The sequence below is a fragment of the Gymnoscopelus microlampas genome, assembly GCF_963454915.1.
Source record: "Gymnoscopelus microlampas genome assembly, chromosome: 2".
Classification (NCBI taxonomy): domain Eukaryota; kingdom Metazoa; phylum Chordata; class Actinopteri; order Myctophiformes; family Myctophidae; genus Gymnoscopelus; species Gymnoscopelus microlampas.
The window spans coordinates 26557679-26584736 of NC_139939.1; the positions used below are offsets into that span (position 1 = coordinate 26557679).

Genomic DNA, 27058 nt, shown 5'->3' on the forward strand with positions numbered 1-27058 from the left:
TTGACAGCCATTGTTGTAACACAGCTGGTATTTACCATGGGCTATATTATGACCTTAGAACACATGTAATCCTATTTCTAATTCAATATTATTCCAACTATGTATTTGGGGAAAAGGTGTAATAGTTTGCGAGTTCATTTTGCCCCAAATAAAATTTGCCATTAAGCAAGATGTCGCCCAAGCAGAAGCTTTATTTGATAATGAAAAACATTACACAAAATCACAATAAAAATATATATATTTTTTTATCTAAAAATATTTCAGTATAGCACTAGCATAACTCTCTCAATATGCATTACAAAGCATACAAATTATCTTAAATTTTCTTTAACAAAACAAAGAAAAGTGCATGTAGGACAATTTGCGCATGTTATCATTGTAAGTGAAACTCTGAATAACTGTTAACAATTGGGAACAGAAGTCACTGTAGTACCTTCACCACTTCAACAGAGATGTCACTGTACAGGCAATACAATGTATAATAATATAGCAAATATATATTATAATGAGCAACCTTTCAAAATAAAAGCTAACAATTGCAGCCCAACCATTTATTCAGAATACTAGTTCTCTGCCTGTTTGGGGTGTGGAGCTGTTCGGAACACGTACATGTCCTGAGCGGGCTGGTTCTGGAGAACTGCTTTTCCAGTCGACTTCACACTCGTCCTTGTACTTTCTTGGGTCCTCAGCTATAAACCCGGCAAGTGTGAAGTTGAATTTGAATGAACGGCTCTTCATATATGCGAAGGAAAGTCAGACATACAGAGATTCCTGGAATTTACAGATAAATGCACTACAACACATTCACTAGGGGGACTGGACAAAGTCTGGAGTAAAACAAAGTCAAAGCAAATCTGACCAAAACATAAAAAATCAAATAATTTTCTTTTATGCAAACCGACTTTGGGTACTTAGAAAAGCGCAATAATCGGAGCCATTACTATTATTTTTCATTAAAAGAATGCTGATCCCATTAAATGATCCAAGCTTTGATAACTCCCAGTCCCAGACTTTACCTTTTGGAAATAGTACCATCAAATAGACTTGAGGACACTTCTACCCCACACGAATCATTGAATATTGGCAAATAATAGTATTGCTCTCAGCTCCAAGCTGGCCGTGGCACACTGACTTTGTTGGACTTGGGAATAGGTCTGGTGGTGGAGTCACTTGAGGCCGAAGCTGCCCTAGTGTGGTGAACAACACTGCCTGGACGTGGACCCTTACCTGCAAGCAACCAGAACAGAGACACTGAGTTAGTGAAAACTGTTGCATCACACCAGGCATAGGCCAAGAATGCGTGATTGAAAATGAGTGATGCATTCACAATTCTGCCTTCAATTCTGAAAGCAGAAAACAAACACTACAGGCACATGCAACACAGGTGTTTGGGCCAGAAAATAACTGACCAATTCCAAAATGTTAAGTCTTTGAGGACTCCAGGTAATACTGGACAGAGCTTTAGTCTATTAGTTTGGTATCAGCTATCATCCCACGCAAAATGCAGGAGGGATAAATGCCTGTCTAAAGATAGCATAAAGAAATAGACATCAATGTTACCCGATAGTATGATACTCAAGCCTACATGCAATTTCGTCTGGTATCTTTTGTTTAGATAAAAGGTCTGCTAAACAACTTAAGTCACAAATCACTTACCTGGAGGAGCTGTGCTGGATGACTGTTTTTTGGTGGCAGGCCTGTAGATGGAGTCTGAAGCATTTCCCAGGTACGTAGCTTGGCGTTGGTAGTCTTCAAGCTGCTCTGAGCGCCTCATGCCAGGTGTGGGCTTAATAGACTCTAACCTCTTCAAGAAAGCCTTTCAAGAAAATACATGGTTTCACTTAGTGCAAAGTAATTTTCCTAGCCACAAATACTATATGAACAGCCTCAATTTCCGTGAGTAGAATAACACACTGTCTGATCAGACACTTGATAGTTTTAAGTGAGGGATCATACAATGGTAGAAAGATACTTGCATTTACCAATAATATATCAAGATATTTACAAAACAACTTATAAAACATTAAGAGTATTAAACAACAAAAAATAATTATCAAAACGCTGTTTCTTATCTTAATAAAAGATTTAAAAGAAGACACTGGTTTAGCAAGCCTAATCTCCTCAGGCAGGTCTTTCCAGAGCCGAGAAACCCTCAGCAAAGGCTCGGTCACCCTTCATCTTAATCAAGTAACAACCAAATGCTCCTGCCCGTTGTGAACAGGCTCGTATAGGGTTAATAACTTAGAAAATAATGTAATTAGGGGCCAGGCCATGAAGTGGCTTAAAAGTAATCAGTAAAATTGTCAAATGAAAACAGACAGGCAACCAGTGTAAGGAAGTTAATATAGGAATAATATATTCTCTTCTCCTGGTTTTAGTTAAAGGCCTAGAAGCAGCATTATGTACAAACTTGGAACACATTGAGTGTTTTGTGTTTAAGACATGCAATAGTCAACTAAAGTAAAAGATGCAAATCGCTGGTTTCTTTCAAAACTGGCCTGAAAAATCACCTATCAGGAGACCACAAGGGGAGATAAATACATTTTCCCACTGCTGCTGTTTTTCCTTTTTCTCCTTTGTACATATAGTGTTTTGTATTTGTTGATGACATGTATTATTGTGTTATTTTTATGTTGATGAATTGAATACATAGGACCACAACGGGAACAAGTCCCCAGGACTTTTTTGTGTTATCTTTTTAGCCTTAATGTCTACCATGTGCTCTTTATATTTTTGAAAGTATTCAATCACAAAGTATTCTCACACGCACACACGCACACACACACACGCACACACACACACACACATTATTACTCACTGCATGATTGACATTGTGCTATGCAAAGCTCTGTTCTCGAGATAAGTTAAATTAAGCTTTTTCAATTCCTATAAGGAAATTATATCATCACAACGCAGCAGTTAGAAACAGATTAGACAGCTTTTTCCCCCTGCTCTTTATCTGCCTTGAACAAACCTTGAAGTCCATCAATCAGGGCAAAAACTGTTCATATTCCTACAAGCTAACTCTACAAACAAAAATATGAACAACTAGAAAAAGTGCTCCTCGGAGCACAGATCTCCACCAGGTCGGGTAGGTTATTGTGGGCCAGCAATGTTCGGAATGCATCGGCCTCCTGGTGGCGCTATAACAGGTATGTGTGAACTTTCACGGCAATCGGACGCTGCGTTCATGATTTGAGGCATTTTGTTCAAAGTGAACCTCTCCTGCAAACTTTAGATGCATATCTTAGCCATTCAGGATGGAATATGAAAAATTGGACAAATCCGTCTTGATCACATGCCTATAGAAATACTGTGTACCGATTTGCGTGATATTTGGACAAAATCTGTAGGAGTAATATCAAAAGATTTGTTTCGGTGGCGCTATAATAGGCCGATCTGGAAACTGGGCAGAGGTTCTGCTCTGGCATCCAGGGAGTGTGTGTGCACAGTTTCACGTCAATCAGGGCAACGGTGCCGCAGATTAGCTGTTCACAGACGGACACACGGACGGACGGACGGACGGACAGACGGAGACACACACGGACGGACGGACAAACGGGCAAAACATAGTCTTGGCCAGGCCATTTATTAATAAAAAGATAAATAATTGGTTCTGCACTTTGCAGGACTGAAAAGTATGAAAAGAGACAGTTCAGAGTAAAAATAACTTCTGTGGGCTAGATGCTCAGAAGTGATATATGCAGTCACCCCCCACAAGCCCTCTGGAATTTCCTTGGTAAGCGAAACCCCTCAAAGCATTGCAACTGGAAAGAGGCAACTGGAAACTGGAAAAAGGGAGGTCAATAGACCTCCTCCTTAAATTTCACTGGCCTTTCGGAGGTCAGGAAAAGATACTGTTGGCTATCTGGGAAAGGTTTGATCATTTTGACATTTTGTTAAACCGATATATGATATGATATGGTATGGTAGATTACTGTATGTAACTATTTCTCTTGAAATCCATAGAAACAGTCGTACTCTAATGCTTGAAAATGAAGTGTCTTACACATGTCACGTGTGGGATGGATATAATGATCATCACACGCCATATTCAATTACTTCACTCTAAGAATAGAGAGAAGGGAGGGGAAAGGAACTGTTGGTGAAAGACAGTGAGTCTCCAGAGAGAACAGTCTGTTCTGAAAGGGATAGGAACATGTTCCATGATAACATACAATCAATAACAACATTGACGATTAGTTATGTCAGAAAGCAGACTATGTAATAAATTTAACATTTAAACATAAATTAGCATGCAAAAGATAAGATAGTAAACATCCCTCCCACTGCGTGGTCAAGAGGAGTTAAAGTTTGGGTTAAGGGGCTGTAGAGTGACGTAGGGTGATGACCTATGATAAAATGTCACTCCATGGCTGATGCTTCACTGACACCTGCTACCATCTGTCCATGTCCGTCCGTGTCCACTTTCACTGATGGCGCTCTCATACTGGCACTATGCTAGAAATTACCACGTCGTAGTCACACACAGACACAAACTACAAAAACATGAAAATAATTTGATGGAAATCATAGAATGACTGTTCTACCTACTTGTAACTTATTTGGTTCTGGACCTACTGTAGAGTAAGGAAAGCTGCACATCTGAGCACATTGCTGCTTCTGTTAAATATTTGGGCTGTATTGTGGATATTATAATAAATTGGATGGGGAAGGAATGGCCATGAAGGTATTGGGGAAGATAAATGCAAGAACTACTTTCAAAGATATAAAGGCTAATCTTCTGAATAAGGACTGTGTCAGACTATTGGGCTTAGTCTTATGTTGATTACATCTTTGGTTGGAAAAAGAAGGTGAGGGTGATGATTAGACTTGGCCCATTGGAACATATAGACAGGAAAACATTTTGAGAAAATGGTCTCCAATAGGGGTCAGAATAACTCCTTGAGGTCTGCTTGACTACCTCTACAATAGTAGACAGACCTCTAACCTTTTAAGGGGAAGATCAAAATTTGGCTCCTGGAAAAGCTTGTAACAGAATTCTGCCTATGCTACTTTACAAAAGGTTTAGCATAATTTGTTTAGCTTGAGCACTTTTGTGAATGGACTGATTGATATTGTTATATTGTTCTTGTTCTTGTTATTTTGTGATATTCAGTAACTATGACCAAATGATAACTTAATTTGTTAATGTTGATGCTGCTCGTAAAGGCATCACTTAACGATGGAAACCAACATTTTTGTGTTACCCTACTTAACACAAAAAGTCATCCTACTTAATGATAACTATATTTTAGATTGCTTGACCCTTTTCTGCTTTTGCAAATAACTGAAAACTTGTATTGTGCTCATGTAGGAACAATATATATTTTAAAAAGTTGTCAACCATTGGTTCCACTGAACATGTTCTTTGTTAAAGACATATTTCTGCATGTCATTTATTTGACTTTTCATAATTATGTCTTAGGATCATGTTGTGACAATTTTGCCAGATATAAATAAGCCCTGTATCTGATACCAGTACTCCCAAACTCACTAGCTCATACTACGATACACAGCCTCACTCCCCATGCTGGGCAAGACCTGGACTGTTGGTTGTCTAGGCGGAAGTGGTTGAATTTGGCGGAAGTACCGCCCAAGGAAATGACGTTGATGCTTTACAAATCAGTTAACATTCTCCGTGAATGAAACAAGTGTTGTGATTGGTCAAAAAAGATCGTTTCCGGGGGAAACACGTACAACGGAAATCCTGTCCACTCAGGACTTCCGAGACACTCGCTGGTTTAGGTCGTGACCAGGCTCTTCTCTTCGCAGATGAGTGAGGCTGGGAACAAGGCTACTCACTCCCCAGATATAAAATACAATCCTCCACTTTTTGTTGGAATACCTTTAAATATTTGATAGGTGAGGGGGGGTTTATGTTTTTCTTTTTTAACCACTTGAACCCCAGTATCCTTATTCTGTGGGGAACGTTTGCCAAAAATAGCCGATCTTCAAGCTCACAACGCATCGCGTTGAAACGAGTTGTGAGCTTGTAGATCAGTTATTTTCCCAAAGAGATTTGGTGTAGATTGAAAAAAGAGCGCACTAACACCAAGTACAGTGCAACTCAGGTCAATTTTTACTAAGATTAGAGGATTAAAAGCTCAAAACTCACCAAGTTCTCCCTCTCTATACGCTGCTGCTGCCGCTGTCGGTTGAGCCCACTGTGATTGACAGGTACTGGAGGTGGAGTACTTGCTGTAGGTGTCTTCCCACCTACTGAGCTACCTGGTCTGGACCTGGCAGACAACTTTCGCAGCAGCCGCTGGTTTTCACGGTCTATACGACGGACTTCATCATTGGAAAATGAGTAGTTTTTTCTGTTCCTCCCACCAGGACATTTAAAGACCAGTTCATCCACCAGCTGACTCTCCACACTAAAAGAATCTTAATGGAATAATAATGGAAACAAGTTAACAAAACATGTTTTTCTTTGAATGCCTCTTTGATTCGAGCATATTCTAGAAGAGACAGGAACGCCTGGTTTGGTAATATTGTTTGTCAGATACCAAAAACAAAAGCATGCATTCCAATTTTATCCTGGCCATAAGTCTACAAGCCAAAGCACCGCCTGTACACCATTTGAAAACACGACACATAACTTTTTAATACAGCACAAATGTCAGCAAGCAGATAAAGGCTGAAGGGTAACAACATGATATTTACTGAATACATATCATGACTCACATTTATCCATATCTGAGGCTTCATCTTCTTCATCTTCCTCAGGTCTACCAATGACGCTAGATGGCACATCCACTGGCTGCTGCTGCTGCTGCTCTTGGAGACCTCCATTCTCTGCCTCCTTGATTTTGGATCCCTGCGTCAGGTCCAGAGATTGGAGCGGGCTGGTGTCAGGAGTGGAGAGGGGGGTCACATCTGTTACAGAGTCTTCTGATTCCGCCACAGGAGTAGCGGGCCTTTCTCTAGGCTCTACTGAGCCCACACTAGACCTTCTCATTCTGGTGGATGTGGAGGGTGGCGTCGCCTTAGACTTGGTCAAGGTGGGGGGCTCCAGAGTGCAGCTTTCGCTGCTACTGCTGCTGCCACATGAGCTATCTGTGTCCGTGTCTGTGTCTGGCTCAGACGAAGTTCGGGAATGACGCTTCCTCAGGAATTTCTTTGGAGTCTTTACCTTTCCTGCTTTTAGGCCAGATGATTTGTGAGTGGATGGCAGCCCTTCCTCTTCTTCGCTCTCATCTTGACTCTGGTGATAGCCATCTTCATCATCGTCCGCGCTGTCTTTATCTGACCAAACTATGAATGTTTCATTGGGGCTTTTAGAGTGCATGCTGGACATCTCAACATCACTTCCTGTGTGGACCACTTTATCTGAATTGCAGCCAATAGATGACATGCTGGAAGCCATACTTATATCTTCTACCTCGGAACCATAGTTGACCTGTTTATTTTCCACTCCTTTGGTTAAACATAATTGAACCGTTGCCTCATCTGTCCGTGGAGTCCTACTACCTTCAAGAGCCTCTGTCTTCTGACTCCCTCTGCCATGTAGAGCCTCGGGCACTGGCGAGCCCTCCTTTTCATCCTTTGAATCCTTGCCCACCTTCTTCATCCCTCCATCTTTACTGATGCCAACATCTTCGTAGTCGCTGTCAAAAAATGAGTGATCCACTTCATCTTTTGGTACCTTGGGGTTGAACATGTTAGCCTATTTCAACTTCAGTGGAGGAAACGCAGAAGCTTTACCTGTCAAATAAATACAGGTCATCATTAGATCATCTTTTACCACAACAAAGTCAGTAACAGCTCATCATGTCCATCCCACCACTCTCTCACTGTCTCTTTGTCAAGTGAAAGGACAGCTTATTTTGATTCATGGTGCTACTACAACTACAACAACAACAACAACAACAACAACAACATGCCCGTTTTACTTAGGTAAAGGTAAGCTAGGTAACACTGTGTACTGTGTTTTTGTTATAGTCTCACCATATGCTGGTCCGCGAAGCAAACAATGTCACGAGCTTTACATCTCTTTTAGATGTTGTTATCCTATACAATGCATGTATTTGTATCTATGTAAGACTCACTAAACAATGTACATCGACATTGTTGCTATCTGGAGTGAATGCTTGAGGCTGACTCGTGTAGCTAGGGAACGTCACTTCCTGACAACGCACTTCTTTTCTCTTTGTTTTACGGATGCACGCGGTATTATTTTGCATTACCGCCATCTACTGTCCAAGTGTCTAACAGTGATTTCTCACACATTTTCACACTCACCTCTTTTTCCCCCACAATAAAGGATAAATGTTTCATCCTATGCATCTGCTATTGGGTTATTAGCCTATAGCTCATTTTCTCCAATTTCTTCTTTTAAAAGAACCTACCTGTACATTATTTTATCGCAAAGACAGTATACTATTTGCTATATCAATGGGTATTGAGCTGCTACACCACAATATTATATAAGTGTTTTTCTTGACGGGTTAATTTTCCTACATTTGATAGCCTACATCTAGTCCATCGCCATTGGCACAGCATAGACATAGGAATGCTCATGCCAAACTGCATGATGGTATTGTATGGCAGTTTGCATGATCAAAAACCACAATTGTATACGTTTTCTTATAATAATTTGTCAATAAAAAAAAACATGCTTCCCCCAATAAACCATACTGCCTGTTTCTGTGAGCTCATGTGTCTACAAGGCCTGAACCCCATTATCACACCCAGTATTCAACAATATCAGACAATTAACAATATTAGATTTAAGGGGTTCAAATTAAGGCTACACAAACATTAACCACAACCACTGGATTAAAAAACGGCAGTGTTATGCTGAATATCCAAGGATGCTTATGCAATAGCATCTTCATTATCTATTGTGTTCCAAATTTGGGTTTGCTTGGTCCAATAAGATTTTACAACAAAGTAGAAAAACTAAAAACTAAAACATAATTGCCAAATTAAATTTGATATATTTATATGAGCCCTCATGCCAGTTAGTGAAGGCATATGAGAGCATAATATATCAGCTGGGTTTCCCTTGTGGCTCTATTATGCCAAAGTAACTGCTCTCCCAATGCATCTCTAACAAGAAAAGGATTAGTCTGAGGCGCGTCCCCTGAAATCACAATTTGTCACGGAGGTTTCTTAATAACCTAGTTAGACCTAGAACTGACACGCAGTAATGAAACGCCAATGCCCTCATACAAAAGAACTTTGAGGAATACACCACATAAACCTGTCTGGTCACTGTCATGGAATTTGCATGCCAATGCAAGGGCAGTAGAGCTGGGGATGGAATAAATACTGTAAGGGGAGGGAGGTATTTCATTTTTTTTTTAAAATATATTTTGGGGCAATTTAATCCTTTATTGACAGTAACAGTGGAGAGAGTAGGGGAATGACATTCAGCAAATGGTCCGGCCAGCTGGTCGGGAAACGAACCGGGGACCCGCCAATCAGGGCGTTGCGCAAATGTGATATGTACCCCAACCACTTGGCTATCAGGTCACCCCAAGGGGGAGGGATGTGTATATTGCTGCCACACAGTCTAAAATCATCATCGCACAGGAGGAGGTGGACAATAAGGGTAATATTGCCCCTTGAAAGACATTGTCAATGCAAGTTTCCCTAAATTCACATTTCTGTATGACCAATGTTGATGTCTTCAAAGTGATCATGCAAAAATGAAAGGGCATTGGTTTGCAGGAATCGGTTCTAGATCAGTGTTTTAGCCTGCAATTGACTGGTGTTTAGAATGCTATATTATGTTGTTATATTAACTTGTTAGTGAGTTAACTATTATTCATATTAAAATATTTACCCATCAATATTGTACAACAGACCTTCTACAGACACAGAGCATATCACTGGGCAACAGATAATTATATGACGTAGGGCTGTGAGTTATTTTGTTTATCAATTGAGTCCTCAAGAGCCGGAGTAAAATGATGACAAACTACTGCATTTATTACATTGCATTTATAAATACGTTTTTGTCAATTATAAAAAAAAACACAAAAGACAGTTCAGATATAAGACTCACAATAAGATGAAACTAATCTAGAATTTTATAGTGAATAATTGCAGCCGTGTAAACTTCGCAGAACATCAGAAGTCACCCGATGTTAGTCTCAGGAAATTAATCATGTCAAGTCACAGACTTGTTTTTTTTAGAATGCTAACAAGGTCAGGAGCACTGGTATTATTTTAACCAAAACTCTTTGCCCTTTGATTTGTTTGAAATACAGACACAGTAACATCATTTTGTATTTTAATTAAAACTTTCTCTCTGAACTGAGTTCAGAGGAAGGAACAATGTCAATGTGATCATACATGGACTCACTTTTACTGTATTCAGTCATAATTGTTTATAGACTGTGCAGATAGTATACAGATACCCACTGTTGAAAGCCGGCTGACACTGTACATATATCAGTCTCATATGCACTGTTGGTAGATATATCCCTTCATATTTTGATTGAGGTATTCATGCAAACTGTATATCCACTGGCGATATAAATACTTACATTTCCTGATAGAATATACATACTGTATGCTAACTCAGTCAGACCAAGTGCAATGTCTAGTGTTAGACTCTAAGTCTATTTAATTTAATTTTATCTTATTCTTATCTCTCTCGTCTCTACTCGTACCTGTACGAGTATGTATTACTGCTGTTGCTGCTATGACAGCAGAATTTCTCCATGGGGATAAATAAACGTTTATCTTATTATCTTATCTATACAATTATTATTGTATGAATTTACGGTTCCAAAGTTTTACATTCACATACTGTAATTCCAAAAAGGAAAGGCCATTATGAACTCAGATTGCCTTGGGCCTCTGAGGCAAACAAAGGTTATAATAAGCAGTTTGATCCCAAAAATCGGGTCCCTTCCAGCCACACCAACCCTGAATAAAAAACAAAACAAAACAAGAAACAAACAAACACATGTTGCCATGTCAGTATGATGCACAGAAACACATTCTGAACAAAGATAAATGATACTTATGCAGACGGTTATAAACAATAATAATAAAGTAATACATAAGTAAACCAGGAATATAATAATAAAGTAATACATAAGTAAACCAAGAACCTATCATCAGCCTGTACATTGAAACTATACATGCCGGGTAAACAATGACCTGGCATCTTTCTTCATAACATGCTATCTAAGTATAACATTACCTTGTCTGTGATAACCTGTAAATCCTCTGCTCCTGTGTAATGTGGGTCTAGGATGAGATAGCGGATCTGTCCTGTCGTCTCACTCCATGCAACCCCCAGAATAGTGTGAGCCAGAACTCCTCCTCCTGGAAGGGACAACCCAGCACAGTGTCAAGGATTGGGTGAAGTGAAATTAACATTAATCAATAATATGAATATGATGATATACTACACCAACAGTGACATACACTATTATATGCTGCTGGTGTAGTATTATATTATGTCCTACTGTAGGTGTTTGGATTAATGGGACAAAAAGATGCACAGATGACCTGACATCAATTATATAAATTATGATTAGATGGTACATCTCACCAATCATGACAGGAGTCCCCTCAGTAAGGAAGTGGTTTGCCAGTTCTCTGCCTTTTGACGCCAACTCAGCTCCCTGACTAAAGTGTAACCAGATGTGATCGGATAAATATTATCACCACATAGTATGATATCATACATACAGTATAAGGTGTTATCCTCAGGTACATGACCAGATAACATACCTCACAAACATGATCTTTGAAGTGACTCCAAGCAGCTGGTCCAGAACCATCTGAACCTCAATAGATCCAATCCACTGCCGTGACCCCACAAACGATGCCTGTTTGTCTCCGACGTCCACTAAAGCCTGGATGAGGGTAGAAGGGTGTCCCAACAAAGTATGGTATCTCAAAACAACGTTTATAACAACCAACTGTGGACATAATATGGTCCTGGTCATGCAGTGTGACCTGTTTACACCACTACACAGTCAAAGCCTTACTGTTAATTTATCCATTTGTAACTCTCAGAGTCAAATGAACACATTTTACAGGGTACCTGCTGTATTTGCTTGTGTGTGGGCACAGGCTGCTCAGCATAGCCCTGCTGCTGGAACCAGGAGCAGATAGTCTGAAGGGAGCGATAGGCACAGCCCCAGCCATTGTCATCCATACGATCCTGCATGTAGTGATGGTAGCTGTAGATCCCCTGGACCAAGTACAACTAATAAAACATAGGAAGAGAATACAGTTCATTAGCATGTTTCTTTGCAAAATATGCACCACTGCAATTTTTTTTTTAACGATCCAGTTAGCTTGTCTGCATTTACAGTATTTTTGCTAATGAATGCTAGTGTAGGAATAAGGTCAACCTTGCCATCTTCCAGATTGGGATGCGTCAGAGCCAGATGTGGGTTCCGGAAGTAGCCATCTTTATAGGGCTCATCAGGAAAATGATAGGCATTAGCTCTTCTGAAATACGGCCTGTCTTCTGGCAGCTCAAACCTCTGATGTAACTCCTACACAGACAGACTTTATTAGTATTGTGTGATTAGTATTCTACGTAATAACATACCAACAACTAGTTTGGAACAGTAATATAGACCTTTGCATTGTTTTAGAAAGCAACTCCTACCTTGCGGTGTGTCTCCAGTTGGCTGTCAGGTAGTCCTGCTGGGTAAACTATGCTCACCAGTCCTTTTGGCTTGGGAAGGAGGAAGTGGAGTGGCTGAGGCACCAGCAGAGCTGTTCCCTTGATGTACCTCAGCACAACCTTCTCCATCTCATACAGCTGGCCTACTAGCTTTTCCAACATGTTTTCACAGGCACTGCAACAGCAGAATGAGGGCATAATAGTTAAGCTTAATACAGTAGCAGTAGCATTTATTTAGGATATCATTATTTCTTTACCACTTTCACCCTGGCACCCTCATTTATTTTTATCTTTAACTTGCGGAAACAGCTGATCTACAAGCTCACAATGCGTCGCATCGTGAGACATTTTGAGGTTACTGTTGGCAAAGTATAGAATAGGGCTTAAGAGGTATCTGGATCATTGTTTACAGTTCTCAAGGTATGGAGAATAAAATGTAAATCAAAACGCTTGTGCGTGTGTACGTACAACTTCATGGTCTCATTGCTGGGTACGTGGACAACACAATCCATGGGCAGAGTTGTATGGAGGAAGTGGTGCTTCTGAATTGTTTTGCTGAGGGTTGGGGCAAAGACCTGCCCTGGCTCTGTCACCTCCATCATCAGGCGTAGATTAATGACGCTCTAATTCACAAGTGTAGACATGTACAGCACACAAACATGGATGTACAATTTCTAGAAGGGGGTGATAGCAAACTGGCGAGAAGAGTAATAGAATAATAAACCCCAAAATAATATGAACCCGCATCAACCCGAATAACAGAAATACCAAACTCACTGCTGTTGTTATCATTTTGCCTTTCTTTTTTGTAGATTTCTTGCTAGTGCCGTCTTGTTCATCGGCCCTATGAAAAGATTGTAAGTATAAATAGGTGGTATATAAGGGCAGAGATCACAGTGAAATCAAAATCTATAAATGAGAACCTACTTTATCCACTGTAGGATATCTTCCCACAGTGTATTTGGGGTTATCGCTTCATGTGTTGCAAACACATCTTGGTTTGGCCAAATAAAAACAGGACTTTCGCAGACCAAGAGAACAAGAGACTTTGATTTCACTTGGGAGCGGAGAGTCTCAAATGTTCTCGAGATTGCCTTGTGCACAAGAGATGCTGGAAGAAGAAAACATACTCATGTTTAGCTGAGGTATATTGACTCAGGATTTGAGCACATGATGGAATTGAAACAAATATTTTAGAATAGTGAATATAATGGGGTTCATATAACATTTATGTAATGTGTCTCACAAAAGCATACTTTGGAACATGAAACTAGATAAACTAATAATTGAGAACACAAACTTGGACAAACATACCATCGGTGCTTTCAAATTGACATTTGAACTCCAATGGCCCCTTTACACGCATAATGGTCCCCGTCTCAGGAGACGCTAAGTCAAGAAGCACCTGAGAGAGAATCAAGTCCTTTTAATTAAAATTATTAGTATTAGTATATTTTGCTTTGTTTCTTTTTATTTGTGAAGGTCAAATGACAAATTGATAATGGATATAGATATATGGACTCATGTCAGACTTAGATTTGTGTAATTGTGTTTTTTGTTTTGACTGATTGATTGAATATTTTATTATATTTTATAAAAAAGAAACAGCACGAGTACAGTCAAACCCTTTGTCTAAAAGGATAGAACCAAAAAAGTCCTTGCGTTTACTGAATTTTAATTTAGTTTGTAACATCGGGTGTACGTAAAAAGAAACAAAACAATTGCAAGAAGATGTAATATGTGTACTGCAACATTAAATGTAATCTGAAATAGAAAAGTCAGGGTCCATCCAGTCTCAATTTGTGTAGGTTATTGAAACATGCTAATGTCTGAAATTTCTTTATTAGGAGTAACCCCTTGAGATGAATCATCTCGTTTTAGAGGGGCCCTCAAATTACAAAATACACTTTATACATTAAGACAAATATTTTTTACAGACAAATCTGACAACAACAACCAGACAAAACAAACAAAACAAGAAACAAGACAAAAAAACATACAATGATAACACAACAACAACAACTACAACAGTACACATAGCACGTATATGAAACATTGCGTCATAGATCAGTTATAATGATGATTAGTCGAAACATGAACAGGTAATCTCAAGGTGAACAAATGAAAATATGTTATTGAACGAATATGAACAGGTAAGTTGTTCCAGTCAGACGGAGCTTTAAACATAAATGTTTTTTTGGCAACTGAAGTAGATGCAGTTGGAACTTTAAAGTAAATCTGTGAACAATGTCTTAGTTGATGTCTAGAAGTAATCAACTAAGTTGATGTCATAAGTAATGAAGCAGTTATAAGGAAGTCTTAATATATGTCTTCAAACATAAAAAATGCATATTTTGTCATTATACACAGTAGTAAACAAACTGAACTGAATGACAGATGCTGACAAAACATCAGCATTTCAGTTGAATTGGAGTTCTTGCCTTCAGTATAGTATAGCTAAAGTAGTTGAACGAATAGTTACGAAAATATCTTAATCAAGAAAACAGCACTTAACAGTGCTACCGACTTACCATTGTGAAAATAAGTGGATGACAACAACAAGGCTACACTATGAATTGAGCTGATGTTGTAGCAGACAGTGGAGGCTGACATGTTGGTTCGTGATGCGTGCTCAACGTGTCCCTTTTGCTTCATTCTATTGGACGGAAAAATGGTCCCGCCCCATATTCTCCCCGCCCACTGCTGCATTTGGTGGAACTGGTAAAAATGAATCATACTGTCGCTTCGAAATCAGTTTGACCACTTTAACCCTACATAGGCTATTTGAAAGAGCTTGAAGATCTGTTATTTAAAAAAAAATATATATATGGGGAAAACAGTGTGACAATCTTTTATGTCTGAAACATTTTAACAACACAAGTTTTGTTTGGAGAGTCCCTGGCACAAAATCTTTTATCTGGGGGTCCATGGCTAAAAACATGACATGAAAACGTTTGAGAACCACTGCATTAGAGCATGGATAATAATTACTTAAAGCTGAGTGTTCTCTCCAGGGATTGATAGAACGAGAAGTTAATGCACTATATAAAACTAAATATTATAATAGTGATAGGACCAATAAAATGAATTAAAAAAATGTCAGAACATGGTAATGAAACAAAACAAAGGAAAGCAGAGTGCGACCTTTATTCTTAAATTTCCTGACTCTGAATTTTCATTATAAATGCATTTTATTGCAAATGATTCTATATAGAAAAGCTTACAACACACATGGCTTTAATCGAGTGCAACTTTTGTTAGAAATGTCATACTACTTACATACAATAAATAACACTTTGTATGAAACTATTGTTCCTTTCAATTCTGAAGTTAACACAATGAGAAATCAGCCATCATTTATAAAATTTATATTTTATGAATTACAAAGCTGTCAACTGACCTGCATAGCAAAATATACAGATGTGTCTATATAAATATCGCTCAAAAATACAAAATCTTACCTCTGGAAAACAAGGATGTGTAAAAATGTAAACATTACCATTTGCCACTGTAGACTACAACAACATCTGATTAAATCTGAAGAATCCAAATAACACACAGGCTTAACAGATATCACAAAGATGGTTTATGACAATTGATGAATTATTTTCTAAATGGTATCGTTTTATTCGGAGGGCTCCAAGGAGGAGGTGGCTCATCTTCGAGGATAGCCTGTATTTTTCTCTCTTCTCTCTGTCTTCTCTGTTCGCGTTCTTTCTTTATCTGTTGGAAGATTGCAAAGTCGACGGTCATTACAAACTTGACAAGAAAACTAGAAGTCCTGTCCAAACAGTATCACCACAGAATACTTATTAAGAGTAAATCAGACTTGTATGACACTACCCATCATAGTCAAAAGTGATTTGAGGTAACACAGTGAAACACATTAGATGTTTATAAAGACAACAGTGGCTATCAGAGCGGTGGCGATCCCACTGCAAAGCATGCAGTACACAGGATACAGTACATTATGACGATGATTCCACAGCATGGAACAATGTGAGATATCGATGCATCGTTAGCTTGAAATGTATTTTCTACACTGATCCTAGATAAGTGAAGCATCAACTTAGTAGAACAATGCTAGCTAATATGTGCTGGACCTCGCTAGCTCTCACCAAAATCTTCTCTGGAACTTATGGTGATTATGTCTAATCAATGCGCTCACTGTAAGTTGCTTTGGAAGAAAGCGTCAGCAGAGGCAGTGAAATGACACACACCTAAATTGGATGTATCAAAAATGACTGCTCTGTGGTTGGAGTAGGAAATAACATGCTGTTCCCTCCTCAGGCTTTCATAGCACTCACGGGACCAGGCTAACCCTCTCCAGCCCACAGTGCCTGAGGGCCTGACCTCTGGCAGGGACAACACAGGCTACCCCGGGGACATGTTCATAGCAGCCAACCGCTGAATCAATAACAAACAGTGTTTAGCAAGGTAACTGAAACCGTGTATACAGCTTGCATGCCCATATTACCACTACTACTGTACTTACCAACCACTTTTCATACATCTCTAATGCCATTTTGTCCTTTTCTTCTTTCAAGTATGTCTCTTCCTCTGCTTTATTTCTATTTTCCTTGCGCTCCTCAGTAATCTTTTCCATGACGAAAGTCTTCTTTTTTTCTTTCCTAAAATTATTTGGAAAGAGGAGGGGGGGGGGGGCATAAATACATATACTAATAAGCTTGATTGACTTTTGACATTCAAAAGTTAAAATCAATTAAAGCCGGTACGTGAAATGAAAATGATGGGAGCGCAAACCCATGTGTCTGCATGTTCAACAACGCTCTGAGGTTGTTTACTTGCAACAACATTAACAATGGTTTAGGAAAAATATGTGTTTTTTTTATTAACGTTACGAGTCACTTACTTATTTAGTACCTCTCAAACTACTTTATAAAAAACTTTATGGTCAGAAAGAAGTGCTAAATAAACTCACCAGTCTGAAAAAGCAGAGTTGCTATCTTTCTTTCTTTCCTCCTCCGTATGTTGTTTTTTCTGCTTATGTTTACTCTCAGCCCCTTTCTGTTGTCGGTACTTCTCCTTGAGCAGTTCATCATGCTCCTGTTTCCATTTTTCAAACATCTGTAAAGAGTATAACAACATTTACCCTCATTACTAAGCCAAACATATTACAATTAAGCCAAATGTACAAAGAAATCACCACAGACCTTTTTGGCAGCTTCCTTTTTTTCTTCTTTCTCTTCAATCGCTCTTTGCTCTTTTCTGATGGTGGCGTGCTTTTGTTTGGCTTTTTCTTTGAGAGTTTCTGACTTCTTTTCTTTCCAAGCATTATAGGATGCAATGGCATGTTCCCTTTTATCCTGTTCTTGCTGTAGTGTCAAACAGATAACCAATTACTGTTGAGGAATTCTGGATAATTCAGGGTGTTGAGGCAAAAGGAGCCTTTATATTTGTAAGATACTGTAGAAGTTTAATGCATTATGTCATGGGAGAAGTGCATTGACACTCAGGTCGGTGGTCACGTAGTTCTCTGGGTAAAGAAGGGATCAGAGCATACAGTAGCTATATACAAATATGGGGGGGGGGTCATAGGACTAAAAGACATACTCAAAACAATAAATGCCTGTACCATGGCATTTTGATTGTATGATTTTCAGAACATATTGTAGGATAAGGATTAACAACATACTTTCATAATACATTGTTTTTTATTATTTCCCATAGTTTTCAATAATATGGCTTATGAAGGTATATTTCCCCTCTAAAAATAGTTTTCTTTGTTACCTTTTTCTTTTTCTCTTCTTTCAAGTTGTCTTCTTGTGTCTTGAGTTGCATGTTCTCTCGTAACTTCTCCTTTTTCTTTTGCAGCCATTCCTGTTGTTGTTGGGTTTTTTTTTTAAATAAAGAAATCCAAATAGTGTTACTACTGTAGTATATCAACAAATACACTGAGGTAGAACGAGAGTGTCAAATTCCTGCTGCACTACTGATAAAAAGACAAAAGCATAGCAAAGATGGAGAGGACAAAATCAGGGCTCTGAGCTCTGTCTGTTCTGATTTCCCTGGTTAATGAATTACTCTTAGGCTTTGCACTAAAAGAGTTCCAGGAAGATGTATTTCCCGGCCGGTACACAGCCCTCCTGTTTCTTGTGAGTGTTGTTGGTGCTAATTGGCTGTGTGTTAGCATGATCTAGTTTGCTGCTTTGAGTCCATGATAAAGTGGTGTCGTTCCCACATGCATTCACGTCCACCTTCACTTCTATCCAATCATTTTGGTTCCCAATGTCACTCTCGCTTTTATTTTATATTTTTGTACAACAACTACCAGGAGCCTGGGCAAAAGTGTTTTGTTATTACTGCAAAGTATTTCTTAAAGAGTGACAATAAAGTATTTCTGATTCTGTTTCTATTCTAAACCATAAGAATACAGTACAGAATAGATAATGAAACTGGACTCTGACCTGATAAATGGCAGCCCTGAGTGAATCTGCTGCTTCTGGCTGGGAGTCCTCCCCAGGCATTTTTCGATCCAGAACTTTCAGTGTTCCCATATACTTGGACTTTACTTTTGAGGAGCACGCACTCTGGGATCTCCGGGGGCATTTAATAAGCAAACTTGGTGTCCTATTTTAAACAAGGATTAAAAAATACATATATTGTCAATATCACTTTTTTCCGTTGATACAACAAGGCTGCAAGCATTTGCCTACCTGGTATCTGGGGAGTTTTCAGGGCCATGACTGAGTCGACTGATGGAGTGATCCAAGTGTTCCTCTGAATGTTCCTAAATAAGAATGATTGTTTTTAAAGTGCTCACAGCAAAGGATTAGTTACAGCAGCAATCTAATCTACAATCTAATAAATATATAGTATTTATCCATAGGCGCTGAAGCCTAATAGGGGTACAATCTTCAAATGTATATGTGACTTGATACAAATCATTTTCTGCACAATAATATACTTCATGGCAAAATCCAGTGATGAATGTCTTACATGAAATTCTTCAAACGACATTGAGTATTTTCCCTCATGGGCTTTACTGTCATCTGAAGTATGGTAATCTAGAGGGATAAAAATGTATGTTAAAACAAAAAATAAAAAGGGGTTATACAAGATAATGTGACACAGCACTACAGCTGGTACCTTTAGTTCCAGAATCTACTGTGGAAATGGTGAGTGACCGCGACCGCTCAGTTCTGGCTTGGGAGGAATTAATTGAGTCTGACTGGTCTCTTTCAGGCACCTGGGGGAAAAAACACACAGCACCAGTTGGTTGGGGAAAAAAATAGCGTTTAAAATAGCGTTTTAAAAAAAACTTCACAAATTGTAGAACAAAGACAACAAAAAGACAACAAAAACACTTACAGGTAAACTACAGCTCCTGGAAGTTGCCCTGCGAGGGGATGTGGTTGAATTGCTGGCCGTATCACTTGAGAGAGGAATAGACACAGAGGAAGTCATGGCCCTGCTTTGCGGAGTTCCAGTGTCTTCAGTTAGGTCCACTATTCCCTGTGATCTCAGTGCACGGGTTCTTGCCCTTGGTTTGGGTGTGGGCAGCTCCCTCTCAACGGTGCCATCTGTAAAAGAATGGGAATTATTTCAAATTAAAAAGACACACAAAACATTCCTGCATGCAGTCAAAGTTGTGATATATTTACAATATTATATTTTGTTATTCTTTATGACATGACAAGCCAAGTACTGTCTGTACATTGTGTAAACAGACCTGTTGAGATGTGCGCAGAGCTTGTTTCCAATGGCTGTGGACTGTTGGCTTCACTTCCTTCTTCATGAACGGAGTCTCTCCTCAGCTCAGAACTTTCAGGGAGCAAGGGACTTTCCATTATGCCACTTTCAGACTGTAAGGGCAGTGATGTGGATTGAGAATGGGTACGATCCATATCACTCATGTCAGAAGCTGCAGATTTGGAGTGTTCTTTATTGAAACTTTGAGAAAGCTGGGAGTCCGATGAGTCATTCTGGTTACTGTTGGATGGTTCAGGAAGATGCTCGTCTTGCTGTGAATCTGGTGCCATAATATCTTGAGACGAGGTGACAACTCTTTGCGTTTTCAGGAATGAGACTCTCTTAGGTCTGCTTTTTTCACCTTCATCATCTGACAGCTCAAAGTCATTCATTTTGGCCATCTTCTTCATAGCTGCCAATGCATTCCTCTTTTTCCTCGATTTGAGAAGGTCCTTCAAAAAATCTGTAAGAGAACATTATAATGGTTAAGGAACTAGAATGAGCAAACCATGTTTTCCCAAATGCATCTGCAGCAATTCAATGATGGTCGTAATCGTACAGCTCTATGCATCTTTGCTATATATGCTGTCATTCTTCTTTTTTTCCAGTCAGCATTGACAGCTTTGTCACCTCTTTTTAATCTCAACTAGCTACAGAAATCCTGTGCCTGATTACAATTCAGTAGTAATTAAGTAATAGTAGGACAATCAAACAAGCTTTCTCAGGATGAACACTATTGCCTTGCTAGCAGTACTGTGTTTGCAAGAATAGTTAAGAATTATAATGTGAGTTTATATCATACACACTCTCATTATAATTCTTCATTATTCTTGTGGATTTGAGTATTGGGCTTTTAATGTGAAATGGTGTAAGGAGGTGGGAAGGTGGGTACAGTATGATTTATTAAATAGCAAGGAAATGCTAAATAAAGTATTGAATATATGCATTTTCTAGATTGTTCTAGATTGAAAAGTGTGGCTTTAAAGTCGTTACTAAAGAGGAGGCACAGTTAGAAGATGTTTGGGTGCGTTGTGTTCTGTGATCTTACCATTATCATCTTCATCAAATTCATCTGAATAGGAGTACTGAGCAGTGGTCTTTTTACTTGACCTAGAAGAGACTGCAGCTTCCAGTTCATCCTAGAAAGATACCCAACATTGTATTTCACCATCCCAACTACATTTGATATAACAGTAACCATTGGTGGAAAGTAACTAAGTACATGTACTCAAGTACTGTACTTAAGTACAATTTTGAGGCATTTTTTACTTTCTTCAGTATTTACAATTTTATTACAATCTTACTTCTACTCCACATCTCAGAGGCAAATATTGTACTTTTTCATTATTATTACAAAACACACTAACCACTTCAGCCTTATATTTTGGCAATATGAAAATAGCAGATCTACAACTCACAATGCATCACGATTGCATTGTGAGCTTGTAGATCTGCTATTTTCAAAAGATTTTTTATACATTTTGAAGTTGTGAAATTCTGCACAATGAGCCTATAAATAGCCTATTTTTACTTTTGGTACTTCATTTTGATGGCAATACTTTTGTACATTTACTCAAGTACATTTTAATACAGGACTTCTACTTGTAACAGAGTAGCCTATATCTACGTTGCAGAATTGATACTTTTACTTAAGTAAAATATGTGAGTACTTTTTCCACCACTGACAGTAACACACCAATGCTAACAGTGAGTGAAGTCCTCTCTTTTTAGCATTTATTGTCGAGGCTAATTTACGATTTACCTGAAACGTTGTTCTTCTTGACGCTTTGGGGCTTTTAGTGTAAGCCAGTGTCCTGATCTTTCTGTCGGTCATTTTAAAAACAAGACCTAGACACTTTGGTTTGAGTAGCTATTCAGCTAACTGTTAAGTTTCAATGGAGTTAGCTTTTTAAGCTACCCAACCTACTGTATAGAGACAGCTGTCCGCCTCACAAGGCAGAAAATCAAGACTATCAATGTAAATGGCTTACAACTTTGAAACGACCGACAAAGACAACAGTCAGCATATTAGTGAACTAGACCGCTTGTTATGGTTGTTGACAACGGTAACCCAGGGAAACCCGAAAGATAGGCTCAGTTCCGGGTTAAAATCTGCGCATGCTCAGGAGCACACCAAATCTTCTTCATCCATAGCTCCAACTTCTGAACGGCTTTAACATTACTTAATAATATTAATATATCATGTCGGCATTTTTCTTTTTACGTATTACTACAGCAAGTAGTCTAACAAACAATCCAATCATTATGGTCTATATATCTGGCCTATGTATATATATATATCTCCACGCCATTCCCCTGCTGATCACTAGATGGTGGTAAAGCAGTGGTTTTCAACCTTTTTCATATCGAGGTCCATTATCTATTCGGCATTTGAGCCACGGACCACCATTTGATGAGATTTAGCCTCTCAGACCCAAAACTTTAGAATATTTTGTTATCGTTGGATACGATTTTGTCCACAATTCCATGCTGTGGTACCATAGAGGAGAGATGACAGGCCAACGTTTATCAAAATAATAATTCTTTAATTCAATGATGATGCAGATGTTTAACAATAATTTAACTCTTGAGAGTGTACACAATGAAACCATTTGGTTTAATTTTACACTCTCAAGAGTTAAAGATCTATAAGGGTCATTTGGTTACCAACTCTCCATCATGACATTTAGCTGGGGACCACCTGGAACCCCCTTAAGGACCACTGGTGGTCCCCGGACCACTGGTTGAGATTGAGAACGAGTGTGGTATAGCACTGCATCGCTAGATATCAACCAGCTAGATTTATGAACTATTTTATGTCATAAAAAGTGACACATTTTCTTATGTGATGCTGTAGTGTGCATGTGTACATGTTCATTTTTATGTAGGCTACAAGACCACTGTGTTTTCCAAAATGTAAAAAATGTAAGGTAGCCTATGATTTGAACATGCAAGGTACATCCTTATCAAAATCCAAAATTTACCCTTCAATTTCTTGTTTTGTGTTGTAGCAAATTGTAGCAATTGTAGAAGTATTGGCCTTAAATGTAATTAAAACAAAATTACAAATATGATGTATTTGGCCCCTCATTTATGAAATAAATGTAAATATAAAATCAATACAAATGTTTAGAGTGCACACTATTCCGGTTATACTGTCAAGACCAGATGCCAATGAAGCTTCTGTGTTGCCCACATTCATTGAAGTGGACTCCAGAATTATTTCTCATAACTAAACAGATAGCTGTTGATAGCTGTTATCAAATGTGGATTCTCCCCAACCTCATCTTACATTTATTTACATCACAAATATGTGCATTATTTATATCAGATTATATATCTAATACTATATGTTTGTGTATGATTGTCAATGCAACGAGGGACATAGTTTGATAACACTTCGCAATAAATTAATATTTTACTTTTTGACTTATTATTATTGAGTCTTTGCCTCATGTTTCATTACTGAGGCACCATAGAACATATTATCGTATTATACAGGTATTATATTGAAATCTGTGATTGTTCATTCTGAAACCATTCAACTAATTAAGTTGCTTCTGAAGGTAACAATGAGTACCAAACCAAATTGATGTTTGCCAATGTGATAGGGGTGGATTACTTTTGCAAACAGCATATTACATTTTCATTTTCTGTAAAAACCTTATCAAAGTCTTTTGACCTTTACTGAATAACTACATTTTTGTCAGTTTACAAGGCTCTCACCAGTTAATTATAAAGTCACTTGGAGTTCCATAAGTTATTGAATCACAAGTTTGTTTATTTCTTTTCAGTTTTACCACTCCAGAAATGACAGTTGACTAAATCTATTTTTTTTTTTTTCATTTTTTCCCCCCAAATTAATATTGTTGGTCATATTGCTGGTAGATGTGAAACTGGAGCTAGCAGCTCTGTGGTAGACTAGAGAACAGCTCTTATAGGAGAGGATGTGGTCACAGAGTATAGGCTGTTTAGTAGGTTACTGAGAAAGTGCCACCTTCAACCACAACCCTATGCCTGGCAAATAACACGTGCCTCTCCGCAACCCCCATCTCTGCAGGTCTCTGTACAAACATAAACTGAACAGAACAGAGAGAATGTTCTGTTTTATATGTCAGCTGTGCACATGCAGTATGAGCGTGTGTGTAAAATGTAAGCTGTTATATCACCAGCTGTTACTTATAATCTGGTCAACAAATATCTGTTTTACTCTACGGGGTGGAATACAAGAAACAGATGCAAAACGTGCAGGTCTTAATGAGCATGTTCAGCAGTACATGTCTATTGAAATATCACTTATGGCGTTTGTTGGTTATTTGAAATCAAAATACCCTCCAGGACTGCGACTCTACACCGGCTGCACCCTATACATTTTTAGAACAGATGGCATCAGTTTAAAGTTGATAATGGTGTTACCCACATATCCTGCCATGTGAAGCTAGCCAGGATATAGGGGCAAAAACTATGCTTTAGAATATAAATGAAAATAGTCAATAAATATGATATTATTACTACAAACATGACATGAAATGAGACTCCTGACATGGCCTAACAAAAGCTTTTGTTTTTCTTCATAAAAATATAAATGATCTGTTGAGAGATTTTCATAAACCTTGGGCCATTGATGCCATAGTATGATTATTACACACATACATCAGAGTCAGTTAAAACATCATCTCTATATAATTCATAATGAAAGTAACTCTTTGATAGATACGAGTTTTAGTAAACAGTAACTAAACTCTCTTTGCTCTGGTGTATGTGGTATTTAAATAGAAATGTGCTGTTATACTGTGTTGCTTGCTGCACAGTGGCACACTCACTGCAGGCTCTGCTAGAGCAGTGGTTCCCAAACCTTTTAACTCTAGTCCCTGGGAAGCAAACTTACAAAAATACATTATGAATTAACCACTTAAGCTCTATTTAATAGTGAAAATAGCTGATCTACAAGCTCACAACAATTATGCAACGCATGTGAGCCATGCTATTTTCACGAAGTTCTTATTTATTGATTTGTTTTATTTGGGGGGGAGGGGGTATTTTGGAGAAAATGTTTAGATTTTCTTTTGAAAGTTGAAACTTATTATATGAGCCAGGATGAACTACAGGGTCTCAATGTATTTGATCGACACAAATGTTGCCCTCTGTTCCTAGATAGGAGAATTATGGTAGAATTGAATCTTCATTGTTGTAAAACCCATGTTACATAGTAGTAATTCATTAAAAGTATGATTGTGGACAATATTTTAGATAAATAATCTGAGGTCCATTTAGCAAAAAAACATAAAGAGACAAAAGAGAGAACTGGAAATATATATATTTTATTGTATTTATTTCAGTAATGATGAATAATGCTCCTGCAGAAAAACTCACATTTGAAGCACGCCACAACATCAATCCAATAAACAAATATAAACAAAGCTTCTACTTGATCAAGCATGTGCACTAGTTAGAAGATGGGCTTTTAATTATTATTATTTTTATTTTTTTATCATAAACAAATATTTGCAATTTTGCATTGTAGGAGTTAGTCTTGTGACATTTACATATTAAAATGCTGGGACAAAAGTCAAGAGCAACCAATATACAGGATGTAATTAGTTTACTAATGAATTCTAAATGCTTTAATTGATACAGAAGAGTGCAGTATACAGGCATAGAGGATGACAGCCATTATTGTTTTGCTAACAAAGACATATGTGATATATGTCTTTGTTAGCAAAAACAATAATGTTGAGATTATGGTGTGTGCATTAAGTGATCACATCATTTACACCTGAGAAGTATTGTACTTTCCCCCAGGCATTTCGCAAGAACCTTATATTTTATATACTTTAAATCCTGTCTGAACTGACTGCCTTATCCCCCTCCTGTCACTTTGAGACTTGGGATTATGATTGAGTATTAGATGCCAGTTTTTTTTACATCTTAAACTATCATGCAAAGACTGAACAATGTTTTCTTTAGTTATTTATATTGTCTAATGAAGTTTTATGATACCATAAATATCTAAAGAAAATACATCAATGGTGAAGATATCTAAGACATCCTTGGTGTTTGTGCTGTCTGGTTTGGTACAGTGATTAACAGTTAACGTCATGCTTTACAGTGAGAGAATTATATGACTTCTCATAAAAGGAAGTATTTTTAAGTTCACTCCAATCAAGGTAAATTTAAAAAAGGGAGAACAAAGATATCAGATGTGAAATATACTTTTGGGGTATTTCTTGAAATAAACACCATCAAACCCATGAAGGAAAAACACTCCCTACAAAGATTTAAGTGTTGTCTCATCCCTTATGTAATGATCCAACACATATCTTTAGTTGTGAGACTGAGAACAGCTGTGTCTATCAATAAATTATAAACTTTTCATCATGTGTGGCTCAAATCATATGCATCTATCTATATGGCACGGAATGTGTGTGTGTGTGTGTGTGTGTGTGTGTGTGTGTGTGTGTGTGTGTGTGTGTGTGTGTGTGTGTGTGTGTGTGTGTGTGTGTGTGTGTGTGTGTGTGTGCGCGCGCGCGCGCGCGCGTTTGTGTGTTCAAACTGGCGGTGTATCACAGAGGACCTGAGGGTGTCGCTGGTTGGACCAGCGGCTGTCAACGGATAATCCATGAATCTCTGTATTCCTCTATTTATGCGTGCGTGCGCGCGTGCGTGCGTGCGTCTGTCTGTGATATATATGATGTCATACTGACGTTATTCACTGGCCTCCAAATAATATTA

At 38.3% G+C, this 27058-nt stretch overlaps 3 protein-coding genes across 4 annotated transcripts; all 3 read right to left on the reverse strand.

The window, feature by feature from the left end:
- Positions 1-20: 20 nt before the first annotated feature.
- cfap97 (cilia and flagella associated protein 97) lies at positions 21-8111 on the reverse strand. Its single transcript, XM_084042400.1, has 5 exons — positions 7954-8111; positions 6691-7710; positions 6119-6390; positions 1657-1816; positions 21-1227 (listed from the first exon to the last, which is right to left on the reverse strand). Exons 2-5 carry the CDS (start codon positions 7664-7666, stop codon positions 1103-1105), a joined length of 1533 nt encoding a protein of 510 aa, XP_083898526.1. The 5' UTR covers positions 7667-7710; positions 7954-8111; the 3' UTR covers positions 21-1102.
- Positions 8112-10229: 2118 nt separating this feature from the next.
- On the reverse strand, positions 10230-15263 carry ufsp2 (ufm1-specific peptidase 2). Its single transcript, XM_084079460.1, has 12 exons — positions 15145-15263; positions 13928-14018; positions 13541-13724; positions 13391-13457; positions 13082-13236; positions 12596-12788; positions 12333-12479; positions 12020-12184; positions 11704-11828; positions 11522-11598; positions 11168-11292; positions 10230-10887 (listed from the first exon to the last, which is right to left on the reverse strand). Exons 1-12 carry the CDS (start codon positions 15145-15147, stop codon positions 10801-10803), a joined length of 1419 nt encoding a protein of 472 aa, XP_083935586.1. The 5' UTR covers positions 15148-15263; the 3' UTR covers positions 10230-10800.
- Positions 15264-15854: 591 nt separating this feature from the next.
- On the reverse strand, positions 15855-22364 carry map9 (microtubule-associated protein 9). Of its 2 annotated transcripts, none has more exons than XM_084081597.1 (13): positions 22089-22364; positions 21375-21465; positions 20307-20789; positions 19946-20157; positions 19724-19823; positions 19574-19626; positions 19291-19364; positions 19042-19204; positions 18365-18454; positions 17788-17949; positions 17556-17701; positions 17109-17244; positions 15855-16336 (listed from the first exon to the last, which is right to left on the reverse strand). In XM_084081597.1, the coding sequence occupies exons 1-13, from the start codon at positions 22158-22160 to the stop codon at positions 16217-16219; spliced, it is 1902 nt and encodes a 633-aa protein (XP_083937723.1). In that variant the 5' UTR covers positions 22161-22364; the 3' UTR covers positions 15855-16216. The 2 variants fall into 2 exon arrangements, with proteins under 2 accessions (XP_083937723.1, XP_083937722.1); XM_084081596.1 differs by having other exon boundaries at positions 19574-19641.
- Positions 22365-27058: the final 4694 nt, after the last annotated feature.